At 40.7% G+C, this 25640-nt stretch overlaps 1 protein-coding gene across 4 annotated transcripts in view; it reads left to right on the plus strand.

The window, feature by feature from the left end:
* Positions 1 to 25640, plus strand: part of Camk1d (calcium/calmodulin dependent protein kinase ID) — a 401898-nt gene that overhangs the window by 244652 nt on the left and 131606 nt on the right. For all 4 annotated transcript variants that reach the window (XM_036187629.1, XM_036187632.1, XM_036187631.1 and 1 more), the window contains exon 3: positions 15986 to 16060. In XM_036187629.1, the coding sequence (XP_036043522.1) occupies positions 15986 to 16060 (75 nt within the window). The remainder of the gene's footprint in view (positions 1 to 15985; positions 16061 to 25640) is intronic.

Genomic DNA, 25640 nt, shown 5'->3' on the forward strand with positions numbered 1-25640 from the left:
GAACAGATCCCCAGACTGCCAGTCGTCAGTTCTCAGCTGCTCTTCTCCTTTGAGTGTCTTGACCGAACCATCTTGCTATTTTGAGTCCTTCCCTGGCTTCACGATTTTCCCTGATGAACCCACAGTGACATGGTGATTGTTAGAAGTGATCTGGTTTTCAAAGCCTCTTTTCTGTATTGTTTCTGCTTCTTATCCCTCAAATGTGCTTGGTGTCCTTTGCCTGCTGTGTTTTCTACCTGCAGTGGAGTAAGCCATGCTGGCCATTCATCTACCCCAGACTTCTGTGTGAAGTGGTGGGAAATTTCCATACATGTATATATGCGTATTTGTAGGTGTTGGCATCTCCTCACCTCTTCCCAGTCTCCACTGTTGCATTGCTGGCTTCTTGTTATTGTTAAAAATAACTGTTGGGTTAAGAAAAAAAAAAAAAAAAAAACTAAATAAGAAGGGGAATTTAAGAGTACAGTCTTATCATTAGAGATAACTCTCTCTCTGTGTCTCTCTGTGTCTCTCTGTCTCTCTGTCTCTCTCTCTCTCTCTCTCTCTCTCTCTCTCTGTCTGTGTGTGTGTGTGTGTGTGTGTGTGTGTGTGTGTGTCTGTTTGGAGATCAGAGGTTAACAGCATGTGTCTTACTCTATTGCTCTCTATGTTATTTTTTGAGGCAGGGTCTCTCTCTGAACCTGGAACTCACTGGTTCAGCTAGGCTGGCTGACCAGTGAGCTCTGGTTATCCAACTGCCTCTACTTCCCCAGTTATGCATGCTATCATGCCCAGGTTTTACGCGAGTCCTGGTCCTTGTGCGTGCACACCAAGCACTTTATCCTCCGAGCCCTCTCCCCAGCCCCGAAGACAAGTTTCTGAGAGTCAGGGCAGGAATTGCCCTGTATTGAAACAGCTCAGTAATAACTGTCTTCACAAGGTCAAGTGCGGCTGATAACTCTTCATTGAATTTCTAAATTGCTTTGTTATACCTACTCCCTCCCCTCTACTCTTTATTTCATTTGTTTGTTACCTCCAGTTTTCAGTAGTAGACTGTTGTATTGTTTGTGGTGCTGAGAGTCAAACCCAGAGTCTTGCCCATGCTAGATGAGCACCTTACCATGGAGCCCTGGTAGCAGAACGTTTTCTAAAGCTGTTGAGTTGAACCCAGTACCTAGACAGGGAAGTATACTGTTTATTGGTGTGAATTTTTGACTTCTGTTTTTGAACATTGTTTGTGATAAATTCTGTCAGTAAGGACAATCGATATGTTGGCGGTCTCACCATGTTCGTGCTTGATATCTGTTGCAGGTGGGCCTCTGTAGGTTTATGCACTGAATTTTCTAAAGTATTCGAGAAACCAGAGGACTCAGAAGAGTAGGATGTGAACGTGTCAAAGTGACCTTAATGGTGCTCAGGGGAAAAGATCCTTCTGCCTGGCTGCTGTGTCGCCATACCCAGTGGCCTGGGTGTGACCTCAGCATGGCCCAGACCACCTTGGTTTTTGGCTTACAGACTGTGTCCACCTGGGTGTGTCAGCTGCTCTGCTGAACAGGAGAGCAATGACGGTGACACTCCTCTTCCTGGTTCCTGAGTGTCACTGTCAGGGTGCCATATGGTGGCTTTATGTCCCCTCTTTCCTCTTGAGACTACTAAGTTCTGAATTTCTCTTGAAACTCTGAAATCTCTCTCTCTCTCTCTCTCTCTCTCTCTCTCTCTCTCTGGGTGTGGGTGTGGGTGTGGGTGTGCATATGCGTGTGTGTTCAAGTTCACGTGGAATAAAGAGCAGAGGGTACTTTGGTTTTTTGTTCCTTAGTTCCTTATGGATCTTCTTTTTGACACAGGGCTTCTGCTTGCCTTGATACTCCAAGTAGGCTAGGCTGGCTGGATTGGCCTGTTTCTGTTTCCCTGGTGATGGGAACTTGGTCGGGGGCATACCTGTTTTGTTCTTATTGTTTTAACGTATACTCTGGGAGTTGAACTCGTAGCTTTAAGCTTGCAAAGCAAGTGCCCTACTAACTGAGCTGTCTTCTTGGCCCAGCACCACTGCAATTTCTAGAAACCTAAGCAGCTGGTTGATTTTCCACAGCCTATTTGTTGTGTCCCGAGTATGTTGTAAGCAGTGCTCGAGCTTTTCCGTAGATGCGTTCTATAAGCTGACATCCTTTGAGTCTTGGTCTATTATTAGAAGGGCATCATAAAACTCTAAACTCAGAACTGTCCCAGCACCCTCAGCCATCATGGAACAGGGATGCAAGAGGTGAGGTCTGTAACATGCTCCTTTTGAAAACTCAGGGGCAAAGTAAAACATGTTTCTAATCATGACTCTGATCTCAGTTACGAAGAAACTTGCTGTTGCTTTCTCAAGAAGAAAGAACATAGCCTTGTGCTTCTTGTACATGCGATGGAAACGATCAGAAAAATCAGATATGAGACTAAAATAAACATATAGCTCATCACAAACACCCTCATGAATATCTGGCATGTAATTGCTTGAAAGAAGATTTTCATTCATTACAGAGTGCCAGGTTTTCAGCAGCCTGGTCTGACCCACACAGACTGTGTGACAGCATTGATTACCAAAATGCAAAAGTCAATGAACAGTGGCTCCTGCCGCTTGGAGTGGGCACGTTCCTAGAACACCAACGACTGTCCCAGGGAAGCTTTAGTTTCGTAAGCCTGCAAAGCCACAGACACTAGGCAATTGTTCAAAACAGACTTCCCTCTGTCCTGGTTTTCTTCCCCTTCATCTTTTTATTTGACAGTTTGCTAACTGCTCTCTAAATAAATGTCACCGTATTCCATCTGCTTTGCCAAGAGGCCTAGGATCATACTCCTCAGGTCCCAGCCGCCTTGCATCTCGTGTGAACAGAGGCCCCAGCCGTAGGGTCCCTCTCTTTCCTTCTCAGGCCACCTGGGTCTCTGTGACTCTGTGGAAGGTCCTGCCTTCTGCCAGGGCATGTGGCTCAGCCTCACTTGAGCAGCAAGTAGACTGGCATCATCCTCATCATCCTAGGGATTGTGAAACCAAGAATCTTTGATGTGGTGTTGTCAGAGCAGAGAAAGCACAGGGCACCAGGGGGAGGCTAGAAAGAGGAAACAATGATTTTGCCCAAAGCATTGTTTTGACCCTTTCAACCATGTGAGTGTGCAGAGAAGGGTGGGGGAGGGGAAGCTTGGTGAACTCAAGTCTCCAGTGTGAGGCAGAGTGGATGAAGTTGGCAGTGTAGGCATTAGCGCCGGGTCTGTGGCATCAGCAGTATTCCATACAGGAAGGGCTGCTATATCCATTTGTATGTGGATTATGTGTATTATTATATATTTGTATCATACTTAAATGTCCACAGTGAATCTGAGAGCCAACTTAGAAGGTGCCTTTGGATGCTATGTGTCCATGTCAGCACAGCTAGGAAATCCACTTTAGTGGTATGCCTCTGTTCCAAGAACTCCAGACACCTTAATGTCCTCCAAGTATCCAGGTGTCTGTTCTCATGTTCAAAGCACCTTGGGCACATCTTCAACAAAGATACCAAAAAGGGAATAATATTCTCATAAAGGTGTAGTCTTAACAGGCTTTCTTAAGAAATGTTACAAGTGGCCAGGGGGAACTTATCAATGTTTCACACTCTTCCTGAGAGTGAGCCATGTGGCCTTGAACCTCTATCCTCAGGACACCCTGAATCTTACTATTAGCACAAGATCTATTGTCAAGGAAATATATCCTCCAGGATGACTTTATAGTGGCCACTAAACCCGTGGACTCGCCAGTCATCTAAACATCTGGATTCTTTCTCAGTAGCTTAGCAACTGACCAGTCTCTGTACACTTGGATCATTTGAGAAGCTTTAATAAAGAAGTCTCTGTGCACAGGGCATATCCCAGGCCAATTAAATTAAAATCTCCCGGAACAGGACTAGGTACTGGGGGGGGGGGGAGGGCACTGGTTGTTGTTTGAGAGATGAAACCCAGGGCTTTGTACATGCTAAGCTGTATCCCCTGCCAGATATCAGTATATCTGAAAACTTCTCAGATAATTCTAACACACAGTTGATCTTGTGACCTGCTGCTGTTTTACCATGGGTAGTAACAGAAAGGGGAAAGAAACTGACAATCAGATATCCTGACTTTTTGTGAGCCTGTCAGCCTTTTGGGTATCTGTCAGGCTTTATACATGTAGGAATAACTAGTTCACTTTTTTCATTGAGTTCTTTGGACTACACACTGGGGTGTGTGTGTGTGTGTGTGTGTGTGTGTGTGTGTGTGTGTGTGTGTGTCTGTGTGTCTGTGTATGTGTGTGTGTATGTGTGTGTGTATGTATGTATGTATGTATGTATGTATGTATGTATGTATAATTGGATCTAACTTATTTCTCCTTTGGATTAAAGATAACCAGATCCCAGCCAGATATTCTGGAAACTATTTTACACATAAGCAAACCATTGAGTATTTATCTGTGGGTTTAGGAAGTTGATTTTGGAAGGAGAAGTGGGTCATTCTTATGTGACTGGCTTCATAGTTGAGCACATCCCATGTCTAATTGATGAACTTAACATGCAGAAGAGCCTATTGAAGTGTGAGTTTGTAACAAGGCTCCTGGGTAGCAAAGACCATTCTGGGCAACTTGGACTCTCAGAGTCAAGCTTAGGAAGTCTCAGATATCTCTTAATGCACTTGGCCTCGTTATTGTTTTCGTTTCATTGATTGGAAGCATTGCAAAGAGCCTTGAAGAGTGTCTTGTTGAGCTAGGTAATTTCAAGATAAGAAAACGGAGACCTTGAGCGTTGACATAGCGAGAGCATGACTGAGCAGAGAGAGACTGAGCCCTTCAGTGCTGCTCCCAGAGTGTCTACCAGCATGGGCTCCAGTCTGCCTCATTGCATAAGAGAGCTAGCCGCTGTCTGAATCTGATGTGCCCATGTTGTGCTGAGGATGTCTAGGATACCCTTAAGAAACTGTGATCAGTTGTGAACTTTTAGTCTTTGTTTCTTTTTATTTGAGGCAGTGTCTAACATGGCCCACGCTGGCCTTGGACTCCCTAAGTAGACAAGGATAACCTTAAACTTCTTATCTTCCTGATTCCATCCACTAAGTTCTGGGATTATAGGCACATGTCATTGTGCCTGGTTTTATTAAGGTCTGATTAAATCTGGAGCCTTGTTTGTGCTAGGCAAGCACTCCATCAGCTGAGGCACATTCCCAGATCTTCTTTACTTTTAACAATTCAGAGAAAAACTCATTTCATAATTGGAGAAAATCAACACATTTTACTTAATCTTTGAACAGTAACAACTATGACCAAATGGGCTTGTAAATTTAAGCTGTGCTATGACTGTGTAAGGTACCATAGGCCTCGCTCTTTAGTCTCCTATTGATTATGGCTCCATCTGCTGGCAGCAAAGAAAAGTGATTTTAAGATCTGAATTTTGAACTCTGGACATTCCCTAGAGTGGCTCACTTATATTTATTACAGACAATACCTTGGTATACCCTGTGATAATATGTATGCATATATATGATACAAATGCATGTAAAGGTGTTGGAAGATAGCATGCTAATAAGACCATATATTTTAATGTTCATTTATAATTGAGGAAACCAAGTTATAAAGTTTAAGTCAAGCATCTGGACTTTTTTCAGTTAGATGTATCAGGGCTGAGAACCAGTCTAATTTCTTCCTTTTTTGCAGTTTGACTGATTAGTATGTGATTCTTATTGTTTAAACTGATTTTACTTTATATGATATATGTGGATGTTTTACCTGCATGTTATATCTGGGCACCGCTTGCTTGCCTGGTGCCTACAGAAGTTAAAAAAAAAAAAAAAAAAAAAAAGCATCAGATCACCTGAAACCAGAGTTACAGATGATTGTGAGCCACCATGTGGGTGTAGGGAGTTGAACCCAGGTCTCCTGGAAGAACAGCTTAACTGCTGAACCATCTCTCCAGCCCCAGTATGTGATTCTTTGATTCTTTGTGTGCAGTTTTATGGATCTATTTTGGTGCACAAGAGGTTGGTGATTTTGATGGAGGACTTTTTGTTTGTTGTTTTTGTTTTTTCTTTTCTTTTCTTTTTTTTTTTTCCAGAGCTGAGGATTGAACCCAGGGCCTTGCGCTTGCTAGGCAAGCACTCTACCACTGAGCTAAATCCCCAACCCCTTGGAGAACTTTTTAAAAACAGTTCTTTATAAAGTCAAGCAGTGTAACAATCTAACAACCTGTTGCCCCTTGAGTGCAGGAAGAGAAGAGAGATTTAATGTACCTTCTTCTCAGGAGACAGGCTGGCACTGCTCTTTGGAGATGTGCAAAATGGTCACTTGAATCAATTTTCTGAATTCTGGGTTTGGGCATACAACTTAATTGAGGAGAAAATGTAAAGTGAGAACTCCACTCCAGCTTTAACATTTCCTGAGCTAACTATTACTGGTTGGACTTGCATCTTTCTAGACTTCTCTGCATATGAAGAACGTACACCCAAATACACACGCACAGGGCGGAATGAACCACAAGGCAATGGGAGAACTAAAATGGCACTGAAGAGAGGGGAATAGAGGCCCGTGAACCCCTAGGAATTAGCAAAAGGTTCTCCATAGAGATGAGTTTGAAAGGGTAATTCAACGAGAAGATAGAGAGGTGATGAGCGCTCCTATGCGGCCAGAGAAAAGATGTGTGCAGCTGGGCATGGTGCAGTACGGGAGAACTGCCCGCCAGGGTCAGGAAAGTTTTAGTGCAGGGCAGTAGTGGAGAACAAGCAGGGGTGCCTTTCAATCAGGGTGGTGACATGGACTTCATACTGCACAACAAAGAGCCAGAACCAGAGTTCAAGGTAGGGCGTCTGGTTGACTCTCCAGTGAGCAAAAAGTCTACTGTGGAAGCCTGTGTGAAGGAAGAGATAACATCAGAGAATCTGTCCAAGTTATAAAAGTTGTAAATGCCAAGTTATAAAGTTAATTTTACTAATATCTGGTAAATATTTTTGGTACCATCTCTTTCTCTTCCTATGGACAATATCCCACTTTCTCAGGGTTATAACTTGTACTGCGTAGGTTATTCAGCAGGGGAAAAACCTTTTGATATAAGAAAACAGGAAATACAACTTTTTTCCCCTTTAAATTTGAGGAAAATATAAGTGTTTACTATACAAATAGGAATGCTTACCTAGAACTAAGTATTGTCAGGGTATTCTTCAATTCCATGCCAGGAAGCCATGCTTTTTATATGTGAATAAAATTTAGACTTTTAAATAAAATAAAAGCCAAGAGTAGTGGGTTGCTGAAGTACTCTGGCCTTTGCCTCGGAGTGGTTAGCTTTATAGGAGAGAGCCTTTCCCAGACTAGACTGCCAGCCTTAGATGGTACTAGAAGGTCATTATAGCCCCTTGTCAGTCTGCAATCCTTTCTGAGGAGAGAAGGTTTTTGTGGTGGTTGGAATAAGAATGTCCCCCATAGGCTTATATATTTGAATGCTTAGTCACCAGGGAGTGGTGATGCTTGAAAGGATTAGAAGGATTAGGAGGTGTGGCCTTGTTGGAGGTGGTGTGTCACTGGGAGTTGGCTTTGCGGTTTTGAAAGCCCATGCCAGGCCCAACCCAATCTCTCTCTCTGTCTCTCTCTCTCTCTGTCTCTCTGTCTGTCTCTCTGTCTCTGTCTCTCTGTCTCTCTGTCTCTCTCTGTCTCTCTCTCTCTCTCTCTCTGCCTACTGATCAGAATGTAGCTCTCAGCTACTGCTGTAGCCTGCCTGTGTGCCAGCATGCTCCCCACATAATGATAATGGACTAAACCTCTGAAACTATAAGCAAGCCCCAATTAAATGTTTTCTTCTGTAAGATTCGCAGAGGTCACAATGTCTCTTCACGACAATAGAATGCTAACCTGCCCTTGCCTTTTCTAATAATATGCTTTGTTCTGGTTAGTTCTTTCTGAGTATATTGCTTCCATCTCTTACCTAAATGGCGTATTTAGCCCAAGTAGAAAGCAAGGTTGATACCAAGGAAAGGGATTTTATGTGTCTTCCTTTCTCTAGATCCTTTATAATTTGCTTCCACAATTTTTATCTTCCTTCAGGTCAATGGATCATGATGGAATGGAGGGAAAAAAACCCCAAAAAACAAAACAAAACAAAAAAACAACCAAGTAGTACTGAACTTCTCTCTCTCTCTCTCTCTCTCTCTCTCTCTCTCTCTCTCTCTCTCGTGTGTGTGTGTGTGTGTGTGTGTGTGTGTGTGTGTGTTACATTCCTCATTTACTATGGAATTCAAAATTTGTGGATTCTTGAACTGTGAAAAAGTGGACTGGAGGAGAGATGTTGATGTCAGTACATCTGAGACTGAGTGCAAAGCATGCTTGTCCTTTGGCCCTAATGTCCTCCCCAATTTCAGGGCTTTGGAACAGGGCCTGTGTATACATTTGGCACTGTGTGGTGTTTTTTTTTTCCTCTTCCTGAATTAATTTTAAAATGTTCTCTTGGCTTCCTCTGGGATTTTTGCTTGGCTTTTAGTTACAGTGTGGACAGACATCTGTTTCAATACCCATATGCTGTTTTTCCATCAACTTTCCCCTCTCTGCCTGGGCCTATCACCCTCTTTGCATCTCTTCTGTCTATTGTTTGAGGTTATGGAGACATTAATGTAGATGCATAAAGCATTTACCCTCAGCACATAGGTGGGTCAGCTAGTGCTGTCTTGGGCTTGATAGATTAGGGATAAAGATTAAATGAAATTCTTTTTAACACCTAAACTTGCTTCAGCTACATTATTGTCTTTAAATCATGCACATTTCTTAGCAGTTTGGTGCTCTCCAAAGAGCATTCCTCATGTGTGTATGGTCCCTTGGCCATGCTTTGGAAAAGCCAAATGTTGACTTAGTAGGGGGTTGGTTTATACAGGTTGGAAGAACCACAGCCTCCATTGGACCATAATTGCATCTCCATCTCTTTTCTCTGTGCACTTTCTCTCTATTTTGATGGAGCAGATACAAGCTTGTGAGGTGTTGTTTGTGATTTTCACTTCCGGATCCTGTACTGTTCTTTCTGATTTTGAACACATCTCTGCTTTTCTTTGACTTACTGGAACTTCATCAGTTGAGAGTATCACCAAGTATCTCAAGAGTGCTCAGGAAGCTGAGGTGGCTCAACAAATCTGTGCCCCGCCCCCCGCCCCCCCCCCCCCCCCAGTGATAGTGTGCTGTTAATGATGAGACTGATACCTCAAATGTAGGTCTCATCGTCTTATACAGGTAACTCTGGCTTTACATTCTTTTAGATGTGTTCGTTATAACTTAGGGTCCTACTTTGCTTTCTGTTGCTGTAGTAAAACACCACAAACAAAGCAACTTGGAGAGGAAAGGGTTTATTTGGCTTACATGCCAGATCCCAGTTCCTCATGAAAGAAGTCAGGGTAGGAGCCTGGAGGCAGGCATGGAAGCAGAGGCTATGGAGGAATGCTGCTTACTGGCTGACTTCTCATGGCTCCCTCAGCCTGCTTTTTTATACAACCCAGGTCCACCTGCCCAGAGGTGGTACTGCCTACAGTAGGCTGGTCCTTTCCATTTCGATCAGTAATCAAGAAAATGCTCCGCAGACGTGCCCACAGGCCAATCGAGTGGGCTTTTTTTCACTTGAGGTTCCGTCCTCCCAGATGATACCAGCCTGTATCAAGTTAACAAAAGAACCTAAGCAGCACACTGAGTTAATACAGAGTTGTGTAAACAGCTTTAATATGGGCTTCATTGTAAGAAAGGACTTAGATCAAATCCCAACAATGCTAATTATGAATTACATCACCTCAAACACTTGACCTCCGAGATGTTCACCTCCCCCTTTAAAAATGAGGAAAATCATCTCTACTCTGTAAAATTGTTAATATTAAATGAAATATTTAAAAATCCCTAAGGCCTGGTGGTGTAAGTGAATTGTAGTTCAATTCTCAGCTCCACCAAAAACCAATGCACAAAGTTGACACATACTTGAAGCTTAACAAATGCTGTAATAAAACAGCGTTGTGAGTGGGCTCAGAAGAAAACGGTGAAACAGGTTCATTGCTGAGTTTGGGTTTGTTATGTCCCAGGGGACTAAGGATTTTTCCCTTATTACAGGAGAATCACAGCTGAGATGTTAGGAAAACAATATGAGAGACATTGTCAAGTTTTGTAAAGATAAAATGGTAGAAGCTGAGATCTACAGACTGAGAAGCTGGACCTCAGTGCACGGTAACTTTCTGGAATAGGAAATTAAACAGATGGTTTGTGATCATTTAGTAAAGACTGTAGTGGTTGCTAGGAGCTAACGTGGGTTTACTAAGAATGAATCTTCCAAAACACCCCATTTATCTTTTAAATAGTCTTGTGTGGCGTGGAAAAATGTCAGTCCAGAAAAGTTTCTGATTGTCTCATGAATAAATGGCAAAATTTGGGCTCAATGATAGTACTCTGGAATTTGCAATTAAATGGCAATCAAAGCTAGTTGATCAATGTTGGTCGTCTTGAGGGGGGGTTCTTATGGAATACAACTTTTCTTTTTAAAGTTTTGAGTAGGAATTTCAAAAAGAGCACTGTGTGGGTTCATTCCCAATAAGCAAATGGACCAACGTTGGGAAGAGTAATAAATACAGTAGATGAGTGAAGCAAGATTTAGAATACTGTGGTCATCTTAAGCACTGCATGGATCCTAAAAAGGCTTCATTCAACAAAGCTTAGGGGTAGAGATATTGCTCAGATTGATGGCTTGCCATGCTCAGGGTACTAGGTTCAATCCCCAGAGGTGCCCAAACTATGGCAACATTAACAAAACAAACAAAAATGTGAAAGGTAAAAACTTGAACTTCAAAAGAGCAAGCCTGCATAAGAAAGGAAATCTGATTTGGTAAAAATACAAGTAAAAATGAGTAGGTACTTAATGGACTCTTGAGCTAATTTCCATTCACTCACTCACTCATTCATTCATTCAATAAATGTCTAATAAATATTCTCAGTCACACCCTTCTTTGGTACTAGGGAGACAGTAGTGACGGAAATCATTAAGATTCCCTACCTACATAGAACTTACCTTCTTGTGTGTGAACACTCTCTCAGCTGATGAAAACAAGAACCTTACATTACTATGTATGTGCGTATGTATAATGCCTAGCTCATGTTGAGTAATGGTTTCCCTGTTCTTTAATGCCTTGCCTTTGATAACTGTGTTTCACACTTGGGTCATTACTTTTGCTTGAGAAACAGTCTGGTCAAATGAATGCCAGCAGAGTGGTAAGAGACATAGCAACTCTATTGGGAGATAGTTGATGGAGAACGGATCATGGACAAAAAGAAAAGGCTAGAAGGAGGCATTATGAGGCTTACCAGTCTGCAGGGAGACACTGAGGTTTCATCTCTATGGCTCCCAAAGGTAATGATTAATGAATGCTAATTTCTAGCCTCCCTGGGAAGGCTTCTTAGCTGTAGCCTATGTGTGCTCCCTGGGGCTGAGACACCCAAACTGTCTTGTCCACCACTAAATTCCTAATGCCAGTGACTGTGCCTGGCACGTGGTAGGCTCCCAGCAGGTATCTGCTGAGTGAGTAAGGGGAAGAAGTTGTGGTTGGCATTTGTGGCACAGACCCTGCCCTTGCTTAAGAAATGGATTAATATTTATCTGGTGTTTTGGAAAGGTAATATATAAATTTTAAACTGGTAAGTTTAGTCTGTCTCTATTATAAGGAGTCTGGAGGGGGAGTAAGTGATTAAAAGCAGTTGTAGGAGGCCAGAATGATTTCTTTTACCATGTTCTAACAGCTCCAAGTTAATTAAACCACTTTTCTTAAGAGACATTGAAGAGGCCATTTTAGGATGTATTTGAAATCACTCAAGTATGCTTATTCAAGCATTAACCATCGCAACGCAGCCCCATCATTTTCTTGAGATCTTTGTCATAGCTCTGGCCCACCCAGGACCCAGATTTCTGTGACCTTAAATACAATTCTAGAGGTTGGTGTTTTAATACCTAATTGTTCATGGTTTGCTCCATTAAGACAAGCTTTTTGAAGATAAAACCTTTTTTTTTTTCTTTCTTGTATTCTTCCAGATATGTAACAGAAACCCAGTGAGGGACAAATTACTCAGTTGCTTGACTCATTGAAACACTAGTTGAGAGGGAGTGTTCATAAAGTAATGTCTTCTCAGCCGTTTCATTTTGGGTTGCCCTAACATCTGTGGCTCCTCTCTGGAATGCTCCAATGGATACGAAAATTAATCTCCTGTCAGCACTCAATTAAGACATAGCAGGTTCTCCGTCCTGTACACCCAAGTTAGGCAATGTGGCCTTTATTACAGCTTGTCTTTTTGGCTAGGCTAATGCTTTGTACACAGCTGAGTCTTTGTATACAGTGAAATGGTTATTAACTGTTGAATGACTAAATTCTTGGGCCCAAACAGCTTTCTTGGTTCAATTTCCAAAGATTGCCAGGACCATAGGTGCCAATTTCTAAGCCCAGGTGTGATAAGATTCAGTACATCAAAACATAAGAGTCCCAGGGACTCTTATACTACATATGAGCAACACTACAATGTCTGGAATGTATTTATACTTTTAAAAGCGTGTGTTATTTTCTAGAGTTTGAGGGTACTGTGACTCCATTCTTTTTTTTAGTAGCCCTCCATGTGGCCCCATTCATCTCAATTTCCTATAAATCTAGACCCTGACAGCCCAAATTAATGTGACTAAGTGGAAATATTTATGCTCTTATAGAGGAAGAAATATACACAATACACATTGTCATTGATCATATTCCCTCATGTATAGTCAATAACGACAATTCCACAAATATCTAAGATCTTGGCTGTCTCTGTTTAAGCTCTGGTTGTTTCTTTGGTGGCATGACTTATTTAATATAGTGCTATAACTCATTGCTGATATGATTTTGCTTCACTTTACAGTAACTATTACTGACAGATAAGTAGGCACCCTGCACGGGTGGCCAGTGAAATGTGAATTTAATGTAATTATTTTTAGCTCCCACAAACAACCACATTAACTATTAAGAGCTGCAGAAATAAAAGCAAAGCATTGCCACTCTTTGCTAATTATCTTCTCTTCTTCCAACTCTAATCAAGAGAACCCTCTTGTCTAGTCTACCTTTTATTTAGCTTTCTTTTTGCAGAGGAAGCCATCTGATACTTGGGGAAACAATCCCTCCATTTTTCACAAACTACATATGGAATGTTGTATCTTGTTGCTTAGTGGCAATGACCTTTAAATATCACCCATCCATTCACTCAGCAAATGTTTATTAAACAGGCCTGTTATAGGCACAAGAGGGGAAACAAGTGAGTCGCGTGAATCCACTTTCAAGGGGCTCACAAGATTTCGCATGTTCTATCTTGTCTTTAAATGGTTTATCAAGGATGTCAGCAAAAGGCATGTGGTAAGAGCTAATTAGCTCATCGAGGAATGAAATAGTTCTTTTTCATATGCATTAAATAAAAATTGAGCTTGACATTCTGATCAGAAACTGCTATTTGTGGATAGCTCTAAGAGCTAGAAGGAATCTGCTTCCTTCTTGGGCTGCCTTTGTTGGTTGGAGACGTTGATGCTCGGTGTGGTCTCTAGCCAGCAGCATCTGCATCTTGGTGAGAAATACAGATGCTAAGTCCCTTCCCTGGACCCACTAAATCAATATCTGCCTTGTCACCAGATTCCCCAGGGGATGCATTTATGCACTGAAGTTTGAAAATTCCTGATCTAATCCCATTGTTTCTTTTTGTATATACACTGTCTGGCGACTCTTAAAATGCAGATTGCTGGACTCCACTCTGGTTTTGTATTATCCAATCAAAGCCTGAGAATTTGCATTTATGCCAAACTCCCAGAAGATTCAAGGGTTGCTGGTTGAGAACTTATTTTGATCAGCCTTGGTCATGAGATTGTCCTTGTAATTCACTAATACCAGGGGATATCAGAAGGAAGAGGAAATAAGAAATCTGACTATCCAGATTCAGACATGACTTGAACATGTATTGTTTTTAAAATTTGAGATGAAATTAGCTTGCCTACCCACTAGTTAGTTCACTTGGGAAACTGAATTTCCTGATGGGATAATTGTGAACTCCAGTGAGGGTGGTCAGGCTGGTTTTCCTTTGCCTGTACTGGATTCATGAACATGACCATGAAACTGTTCCCTGGGGTATATACTAGCTGTCAGTAGGGATGGACCCATACATGGGTGGCTCTTTAGACTAGTCTGCAGTTCCTGCATTGAGATAGCAGGAAGAAGTTGTGCGCTGCTCAAGATGTTCAGCCATTTGATGTGCAGCTATGGTGAGAAAATACAGTATGGAGAGATTTGGTCCATGGCATACATGTTCAGCCACAGCATTCAGTCCAGTGTTACTAACTGTGGGCTTCTAAAGCCTTAGGAATGATGGAGAGAAGGGATTGAGGGAGTAATAAGTTGAGAAATAGGTTTGGAACAATGTGGTGGTGAGTCTTCAATGTCATATTAAGGAACTAGGATTCTATCTGTCATTTTTTTCCTTGTAATGCCGGGGACCAGCCTCAGCAGTTTCAGGGGTCTGAAGAATGGGATACCTGGAAGGCGCAGTAACGTCTCAAAGACAATGCTCATGCAAGGTGACAGGTCACTTCGGGCTTCTGCAGCTGCTGAGTAGCTTCTTTGCTACAGCTTCCTTAGCTTCTGCTTTTGCCCTGGTGACCTCAGTCTTTTATTATCATAAGCAAGGGGAAACAGAAAGAAAAGGGGAAATCACCCAATACAAAATGTTCTCATGATTCTAAAGATTATTCTTAGAAAATCACCAATATATTCTTCATCATCTTTTACTAAACACAGGAACTATCCCAAACTTAACACCAAAGCAAACATAATCTATTTTTATTATTAATGATTATACAATCTTCTGAGCACTTGACCCAGAGGCTAGCAACATGCAATTTCACAAAAAAGGTAAAAATAAGAACAGTGGTCAATGTACCAGACAGTCATTTCCTTCTCACACAGCCTGCTCCGACCTCAAGACCCCTGTAGCCACCTAAGTTCCTCCTCAGCCCTCTGCTAACACTAAGCCCCATGACTGGTGGGCCACAAATCTGTCCCTGCAAGTCAGCAACTTCTGTCCTTCTATATTCCAACAATTCCAAGGGAGACCTGATCCTATTTATAGAGCTTCCATAAAAGGAAGCTCACCTTTCCTGGCAGCTCTTTTCAATCTAGGAACTCAATAAAACTTGCAGCAATCACTCCAACCATTGCCACATTGTCTCCACACTCCTTCAGGAGGAATAAAAAAATGTCTGGATTAAAGTTGTCATCTCCCTTTCTTGGTGGAGGCCACCATTTTTCTCCTATTCTAGGTTCCCACACTTCTAGTTTGTCATCCCATCTATATGTTACTCCATCCACAGTCTTTAGCCAATACTGCTTAGGGTCTCAAGTTTTACACAATGCCCTTGGAATACCTCAGAAACTGAATTATTCATCATGGCCAATTTGAGTCCAGTGTGTTGATTCATATCATGCCATGTGCTATAGTTGACCACACATTTGGTACAGTTTATCTAAGCCTGAAAAGCTTCCTCAGCTGTAGATTTTTTTTCCCATGACCTGCCTTAACCCCAGCCTGGGTGATCATCTCTATATAATTTCTTGTGAAAATTTACTCCCTTTCCTGTATCACAGAAATTACCATTGATCTAGGAACACAGAACATGAAGATCAGATTGAAGAAAAAGACTAATATTACAAGAAGTATTTATATGGAGGAGGACATGACATGTGCATGCTATAAAGCATGACCTTGGGACACGTAGACATTTCTGCCTTGGTCCTCTAGATGCATGCTAGGCAGAAAATCTGGTGGGGAACACACAGAGGGTTGATGGTCCACAATCTCGGGTCTCCTTTTCTCCAGTCTCTGCTTGCAGCACGTCAGCCATCTTATACATTGTCTCCGGCACTGTCATGACTGTTTTTTCAAGTATAATTGTCCTTACCATTGTGTGTGTACTTTCTTTTTTACTTTTAGGATTAAACATGAAAACATTGTTGCCCTGGAAGATATCTATGAGAGCCCGAATCACCTGTACTTGGTCATGCAACTGTAAGTACCTTGTTTTGATGAATGTTGAGAGGTATGATTGCCAGTACCTAAACAAATGGATGCTGTGAGCCATGTGAGGCGACACGAAATGATGAGTCTGTAGGGCACTGGAGAGCAAGGATCATCCCCATACAGGCCATCCGCCCAGGCATCTTCAGACCTGAGCAGGCCTGTTCTGTGGCTGTTGAATCTCACAGTTGGGCTCCATGCTCCTATTGCACTGTGCCTCTATGGCTGTCTCATGTGCTGGGGCCAAAAACTAAAGACACTTCAGTGAGCCGAGTATGAGGAACACATCGCTGTCATCTCTAGGACAGACTCCCACCCCATCTTCATTTCCAGGGATGCACTCTGTCCCTTCTCTCCCTTTGGTGGATGGTCACACTCGTTTGTGACTGAACTGGGGATTCATGACAGACACAGAAAAGGAAAATATTTCTCGAGTCAGATGGTGACATTGCCACCTCCATTGAGTTGTCCCTATAATCCATGAACACATAGGATTTCCAAGACAGGGAGGAAGTGAGAATATCAGATAGAGATGACTTACAGCACATTTTTTTTTTAATTTAAGGTGAAATTATCTTACTCACTACATAAATCTTCACTTGAAGTGTGTGATTTCTGCATTTACTAGAATTAAATATTAGGAATCTCTCAGAATGCTAGGCCATCTCCATGACCTGAAGAAGTAGATGCTGGGACACCACATTATTGAGTCCTGAGACTGTGAGGATTGTTGTTGAAGGTCAACCAGAAACAATGAATTTATTAATGAGGTTCAGACTTTGACTTGCCAAGGATGTGCAGAAGAAGTGGTGGTTAGGTTAGGCTAGGGAATGGGTTTTCATGTTTCCTCTTCCTTGTGGATGTTTGCATAACTTTATCTCCTAGTGACCATTTTGATACAAAGAAATGTCCCATCAGTTCATTTTTTTTTGTTATTTCATTACTTTTAAAATATTTTCATGGTGGTAGTATTTTAGATAAATAAGTTAGAAATGTCCCAGTTGGAAGTGTGTCTGATTTTCTTTGACATCGACAGTAAGTCAGGCTAAGCAGCTGTTTCATTGCTTAGTGTAGTGGGAACTGCCCAGCTACCCAGGAATCTTTCTTAGTTCTCTGCTCTTTTGTTAGTTGTAGATACTGCACATTTCTGTTTTTTTCTTTCCTAACTAGATTTAGAGACAGTCACTAAAAATGCTTCTGACTTTGTTTTGTACAGTGTCTCTTCTCTAAAGATATAAATGAGTCATTTTCAAATATTGATTGCCTAGTAGGAAGAATATAACATTTTGGTGATGAGCAAAAGCCCCATAAAAATGTCATCTGTGTATTGAACTGCATGGCTTTTTTTATTAGTAGTAATGCAAAATTACTAACACCAGAGCTAGAACCCCAAGGTCTTTGCATTTATTTACTCCAGGTTTGTATGTATAGAAATATACCACATATCACTTTAAGTACCCCAGAGATGGAAATCTCATCTGTGCCACTGACTAGTTGGATGAATTTGGGCAAATAGCCAGGCCTCACTGAGGAACAGTTTCTATGATGGGCAAAGAAGAAGATGGCAATGTTTACTTTAGAGATGGGGTAGGGAATATGTGAGAAATGGTCATGAAGAACAGATCCTCGGTATGTGCAGGTTTCTTTGTGGACATCTGTATCATTTCATCAGAATGTCTCTGCAGATGCTCTTCAGATTTTAATGAGAGGAAGTCCAAATAGACCTCAGTTTTGCTTCTTAGCAGCAGAAGCATATGTAAAGAGGAGTCAGCCCAAGAACAGACCCAATTGTAGACCAAACCTGGATAGACACAGACATCCCAGTCCCACTCTGTGTTTCTCAGTTGAGAACATCTTCTCTTGGTGGCTGCTAGGGGAAGTATCATTAACATGACCACACTTATGGAGACTTCTTAGTATCTCAGAGAGGAATTGGGCAGGAACCAGCCTATCTTTGCTGGGAGCACTGGGTCAATGTGTTAGGGAAATCCAGCACAGCATCCTGATCTAAATGTGATGGATGTTTGAATTACCTAAAGAACAAGGCTGTGTGTCTGCACAGTTCAACACTGGATATGCTAGTTACAACATGTTAACTTGTACCCATTCATGATTCTTTGGTTTTCATTACTCTTTTAGGAGTCAGTTTTATTGAAATGTAAATCACACAGAATATATTGCATTTAATTAAACTGGATGTCTCAGGGATGAACATAACACCACTATTTCTGATCCTCCCCTAAAAGATTCCTTTTCTTGTGTCTCTTTCAACTCCTCCTTTACTAAGCCATGGTCCAATCAAGATTTAACTTTCACGAGAGTTTTTTATTTTAAAATATAGAAATGGAGTAATATAGTATGTACTCATTTGTGTCTCACTTAATTCACTCATAGGGATAGCCTACATTCAGTGCCTTTGCTGAAGAAAACTTTAATTTTCTCAACTGCTTTGGCAGCTTTGTCAAAAGTCAGTTGCCTGGGCCAGCAAGATGGCTCAGCAGGTTAAGTGCTTACTGCCAAGCCTGACGACCTGAGTTCAATCCTTAGGTCATACATGGTAGAAAGAGAGAACCAACCTCACAAGTTGTTTTCTGAACTCCACAAGTGTGCTATTGCACATGTAAAACACACACACATACACACACACACACACACACACACACACACACAAATAATATTACTTGATCAATTCTCTTCTCTGTATCTGTCCTTGTGTCAATATTATATAATATAACGGCTCTAAAGGACATCTTAGAACTAGGTGTACTTTATCCCTAATTACATTATAATGCCCTTTTATCATTTATTATTTTATAAAATGACTTTGGCATTCTAAAAACAGATTGTTCATATAAAATTTTACAACAAGTTTTGGGAGTTGTTTGTAGAAATCTTGTGTGGAAATGCATGGAATCTAAATACAAATTTGAGAACAATTGACAACTTGAATTTGAGCTTTAATTCATAAACACAACTTGTTTCTCTATTTAGGTCTTTTATTTAACTTAGTCTACATTTTACAGTTTTCAGCATGTGGGCCGTTAATGTCTTTGCTCAGTTTAATCTGAAATATTTCGTTTTATTGGTTCTATTGTAACTGGATGTTATTCCATTATTCTAGTTTTTTCCCTAGTGAGTAAAAGACAATGAACTTTTATAAGTGATCCCCCTGGTAGGTCAAGTAGTTATTTCATGTTTTGTTTTTAGTCTTTTCTGCACTGACTCTTGCGAATTCCCAAACAAATTCTAGGTAGCAAAACCTTAGTAATTTAGTTTTATTATCAAGTATATTTTAAGGTAATATTATATGTCTTTGAAATAGCTTTTGGCATATATTTTGTAAATTCATATAAAACAACCCTGATCTTCCCTCTCTTCCATGATCTAATGACATGTTTTTAAAGTAGTGACAAAAAGTAAGAAGAAAAGCAATGACAGAACCCCTGGCTATATCCGAATACAGTACTAGTGGAAAGATTTCGACTTGCTTTGGGGATTTTGTAGGCTGTGTGATTATTTCGTCATTGGATTTGGTTTTATTTGCCAAGGGCTGATAGCATTTTACTCCTGAAGCCTGCAGTGTGTAAGTTTTTGGGTCTGGATCAGTGGGAAATGGTTTTGTTCTTTTGGTTTTGTTTGCTGGTTTGTGTTTGCCTTCATTTTTGACTCACTTGAAAAGTTCTTGATTTCTGAATATGTAGGATTTAGAATACAACATCTGGGAGTACTGGATTTCACATTTGTGCCAGAGAGGGTTTTAGTTTCCTAGGAAACGTCACCCTCAGTACCGAGGCTCTGCAGCACTCTAACCCTATTGCTTTTATAATTGCTATCTCAGTCCTGAGGGTGGGGTGTATTTGTCCCTATGTTGCTACAGGAAAGATCAATTGCTTAGGGTATATTTATGTACATTTTATTTATGTTTTTGACAAATATATTTGTTGAGAATGCTATTTAGGGGATAATCTTCTATAGATAGTAAGAGACTGAGATCACACTGATATAATTTATAGATGAAAAGTCAGTTTAAGTTTATTTCTCATCTGTCTTTGGTTGTAGACTCTCAGTCCTGTATTTGGAAATGATAAAAGGCCACCCCCCTCACTTTTCCCCCTTCATATCGATAGTGGGTTGAATAAGTTGCAAGATGACACAATAAAGTATACATTTAAAGGCTGCAGAGATGGTACTGTGGGCAAAGTGATTGCCATGCAAGCATGAGGACCTGTGTTCATATTCCTCAAACCCACATAAGGCTAGATACAACAGCATACATCTATAATCCTAGTGTTCCTACTGCAACATGAGAGATGAAGACAGGAAGGAGTGTAGTTGGATTTCCTTTTACTTTAGCCCCACATTGGAATGCCAAAATGTTGTTGGTTGTTTTTGATCTTTTTCTTCTGGGGGCCTGCCACCCAGCTCCCAAATAAATCACACACAGAGGCTTATTCTTAATTATAAATGCCTGGCCTTGGCTTGGCTTATTTCTTGCCAGCTTTTCTTAACTTTGAATTATCCCATCTACCTTTTGCTTCTGGACTTTTCCCTTTTCTTACTTCTGTAAATGTTACTTTCACTCTTACTCCATAGCTGGCTGGGTGGCTGGGTGGCTGGGTGGCTGGCCCTTGTCATCCTCTTCCTTTGTCTTGCTCTTCTCCTTTTTCGTCCCAGATTTCTCCTTCTATTTATTCTCTCTGCCTGCCAGTCCCACCTATCCTTTTTCCTGCCTCACTATTGGCCATTCAGCTCTTTATTAGGCCATCAGGTGTTTTAGACAGGCAAGTAATACAGCTTCACAGAGTTAAACAAATGCAACCTAAAAGAATGCAATAAATCTTTGCATCATTAAACAAATGTTTCACAGCACAAACAAATGTAGCACATTTTAAAATAATGTTCTGCAACACAGGAGAATTCTTGTAGCTCAGATATTCTGGCATATACCTGCCTCAAAATGGAAGGCAAGACCCAACATCAGAGATTTTCCTCTGACCTTGACACAAGCATCATGGCAAGCACACACACATACTCATAGACACATATACATATTTGCACACTTATGTATACACCTAAACAAATAAAAGAATATATTAGAAGTATGTTGGAAGTACTTTTGTAGAAAAAGAAACAGATTGTATTGCTGTTGTGCTTTACTGCCTTTCCAGTACGGCTTTAGGTTCCATACATGGGTACCTCCCGAATCTCTCTCTCCAGCCTAGAACTACTCAGTAGTTTCACTTTACTACATGATAAGTACCATTGAAATTTTCCACAAAATCTGATTATCCTGGTGTCTGTCTCATCTTAGTAAATGGCAGCCTCCTTCTTCCAATTTCTTGGACTCAAAACCTGGAATCATACTACATTCATCTTTCTCACCCAACAAACTTACTCACTCAATATTACCAACAACATAATATCATAGCTATTGCCCAGGCCCAAGAGACTTGACTTTCTTTCCCCAACCTTACTACTGTACTGCTATCTTAGTGTGTGTCATAGTTAGGCTTTCTATTACTGCGAAGAGACACCATGACCAAGGCAACTCTTAGAAAGGAAAACATTTCATTGGAGTGACCTATAGTTCGAGGTTCATTATCATTATTATCATGGTGGGAGACATGGTGGCATACAGACAGACATGGTGCTGAAGAAGGAGCTGAGAGTTCTACATCTTTATCCAAAGGCAACAGGAAGTGAACTAGACACTGGACATGGCTTGAGTATATATGAGACCTCAAAGCCCATCTCCACAGTGACCCACTTCCTCCAACAAGGCCTTATCTACTCCATAAAGCCATACCTCCTAATAGTACCACTCACTATGAGCTTATGGAGGCCAGTTATATTCAAACTACCACAGTGTGCTAGCCAGACTCTTGATGAAGACTTCTAGCCCAAGTTTTCATTGTCTTTGTCTTTACAATGACTTTACAGCAGCCTCCAGGACTGTATCAGCCCTGAAACACTATAAGCCCCTGACCTCTTGTCCCACCTCTCACTTACTCTTTCATTCAGCTGCATCCAGACCAGATCGGTGATTTTTCTTCAAGCAAGCTAAGCTTGTACCACTACCATGACTTTGTCACAAGTGGAGATTATCTGTCTGTCCTTCCATCCATCCATCCATCCATCCATCCATCCATCCATCATATCTATCTATCTATCTATCTATCTATCTATCTATCTATCTATCTATCTATCCATCCATCCATCCATCCATCCATCCATCCATCCATCCATCCATCTATCATCTATCTTTACTTATTTTGTGTGCACACACATTACATGTGGAAGTCAGAGGACAACTTTCAGGAGTCATCTGTCTCCTTCCACTCTGTGAGGCCAGTGGTTTCAACTGGGTCATCAGGCTTGGTGGCAAGCCCTTTTACCAACTGAGCCATCTCACTGGCCTTCATTTACATCTCTTAATGCTCTCATGGAATTCAGGGAATGCTGGGATTTCCGCTAGATGCCATTTTTAAAAGATATTTCCCTAGTTCATTTGTATAAATTCCCTCCCTCAATTCCTTCTGTAGACATGTTTATTCCCCATCTCTTCCCCCAACATTATTTCTCTTTTTAACACTTTTCACCCTCAGAAAAGTTAACTTCTACTTTGTTGCCTGTGAGAATGGTACTTGTACACTGTGTGGAACACATCATAAATATTTGTTCTGTACTCAGGTTTCTCTTCAGATCATACAAATCTTTCACTTTTTAAATATTTGTTCGAGGGCTAAACAGATGGTTAAGTGGTAAAGAGTACTTCTTACTCTTCCAGAGGATCTGAGTTCAGTTTCCAGCACCCATACTGGGCAGCTCACAAATACCTGTAACACCAACTTCAAAGGATCTGACACCATCTTTGGGCCTCTGCAGGTACCTGCACCCATGTGTATATACCCTTCCATATATACAAACACATAATTAAAATGAAATAAATCATCAAAAATAATTTTTCCATTAATATCATTTAGAAAAGGAATGGTGATTAAGAAATATATCTATTTTTCTTAATCTTTACAACAAACTTTGGAGGTTGTATATTATAATTTTACATGGAAAAACCAACCAGAGAGAATGAATCATTTGATTAAGGCAACAAGTAACCCATCATGTACCCTTGACCAGTGTAGTATAATGTTCTGATAGTATTTTCTAAGCAAAAAATTTATAGGTACTATTAATGCGAATAATTCAATTTACCTAGAAAGCCTTATTAATTACAATTCAGTAAATATTTTAAAAGCATAGAAGAAAGATTATTTAATAATAGCATAAAATTTTACCTGAAAAATCTCATTTCATTCACAATTACTCTGTATTTTCCCTTATGTAATTTAAAAAAAATGACTATGAATGGATGAAAGATTTTTGTCAATATGGTGATTTACTTTGTTATGCTTATTCTTGGTGAGATGCAAATATTTCTAATATTTATTTCATGCCATGATAGCATTCAAATATGTATAATACAACCAGATACCTGCTGAGATTGAAAACCTAAGAATTAAACACATACTCTTTGAAGAATGTTCATTTGGTACCCAAGTAGCCCAGGACATGAAAATATATGCAGTTTCCAAGAGAAAATGTGTTTTATCTACTGTGCTGGCTTGTGTATGAAGCTGTTTGAACAGTTCCCTGTTTTGGGGGGTAGGGTCACCAATGTTAGCTTTCATGGGGATATTGTATTCATAATTTATACACTGTGTTCCCAGAAACATTTTTAATTAGAACACAAATTATCACTCTCAATAGAAAGCCTTCAGTAGGTAGCCAAGCATAATAGTGAGGGAAAAATGTGTTTCTGAATATAATACCTTATTATATTTACATATAAATTACTGAAATCTTGTCTTCATTCACCACAGACAGTTAATTAAGAACTCAGTAGGCCTGTAGTTTCTGCTCAGTATTTGTGGGTAGCTAGTAGGTTTTATGGTGTAGAACCTAGATGATCCTCTTTAGCAGCTGTCTTTGACTGCTTTCTTCCAGAATTGTTCTCTGTGCTCTGAGAAAAGGCCCCCTGGATGGAGGGTGATTAAGAGTTAGACAGATGGGTGTAGGGCTAAGAGAGGTGGCTTATGCTCCTGACATTATTGTGGAGCCTGGGGGGAGGACAGACTCTGGTCTGTGAGTGGCTGAGCCTGAACAGAGTTGAACCTGTGAAGGGCTAAGTCTGTGGAGGGGTGAATCTATATGAGGTTGACCCTATGAGGGACTCTGTCTATACACATTTATATTTGAGGAATTTTGTCCTTTAGGGGTTCAACTTGGCTGGCTTGCGGGGAGCTGTGTGGCATCTTGGTAGGCAATAGTATCTGGAGACTCTTGGCAGATGCCAACTTGGTACTTCTGACTACTGCTGCTCATTAATTGCCCACTAGGATAACTGTTGAAGAAATACTACTGGAATAGAAAGGCTTCAAAAGTTGCAAAGAGAAAAACCAAAGTGGTCCAATATAATTTTGAACAGGTGTTATTAGAGTCAACTATATGAAATTTCTAGGACATAGTCATGCTTTCATCTTTTTAAATTCACAAATTTATAGCTATACATCTCTTTATTTTCAGGACTTGGGGCTGAACATAATTCCTCAGTCTTGTACCACCAAGCTATATTCATCCCTAAGCCCTATAAACATCTTTTAAAGATTTTTTAAAAATTGATTCTTGTGTGTGTGTGTGTGTGTGTGTGTGTGTGTGTGTGCGCGCGCGCGCGCGCCTGTTTGTCTACTGTGTGCCCTGTGCATGTAGTACCTACCCTATGGAGGCCAGAAGAGAACATTGGATCCTTGGAAATGGAATTACAGGCAGCTGTGAGCCATCCTACATGGGTGCTAGGAACCAAACTAGGTCCCCTGTGAGAGCAACAAGTACATTATCCACGGAACCATCTCTCCAGCCTCAGCATCTTACATGGCTTTTGCTCTGTGCCATACATTTTGGTAACTGTGTTTTCATTTAAGATTTTCTCTCAGTTTTCCTCATGATTTCTTCTGTAGTCCACTGGTTGTTTGAGAGTATTCTGTTTAGTGTCTATATTTGTGAATTTTCTACTTTTCCTTTTGCTGTTGATTTCTGGTTCCCATCCCTTGTGAGGCAAATGGATACTTTGTGGGATTTCAGTCCTTTTAAACTTCACTAACACTTGCTTTGTGACCTAACCTATGCCTCATTCTGGAGAATATCCCATTTCATCTTGAGAGAAGAGTGCTTCCGCCGTTGCTGGCTGGGATCGAACTCCTCTATCTGTCGAGTTGAGTTGGTCTGCAGTGGGCAGGACCTGTCTTTCTTTTGTGATCCTTTGTTGGAAGAGTGTTGTTGACGGCTCCTATTGTCGTATGTTACTCTGTTTGGTTCCACTTATGATTACTTCATATATTTTAGAATTCCAGTCTTCACTCCTGGTGTGTTTGTTTTTTTATTTTTGTGCTGAATTAACTCCTCTGGGACATATACTGTCATTTGTCTTGTAGGAGGTTTTAGCTTTTTATAATCATGCTTAAATATATTTTTTACTTTTAATATATTTTATGGTGCTTTTTAAGATACTATATTC

This window comes from Onychomys torridus, chromosome 5 (genome assembly GCF_903995425.1).
Source record: "Onychomys torridus chromosome 5, mOncTor1.1, whole genome shotgun sequence".
Classification (NCBI taxonomy): Eukaryota; Metazoa; Chordata; class Mammalia; order Rodentia; family Cricetidae; genus Onychomys; species Onychomys torridus.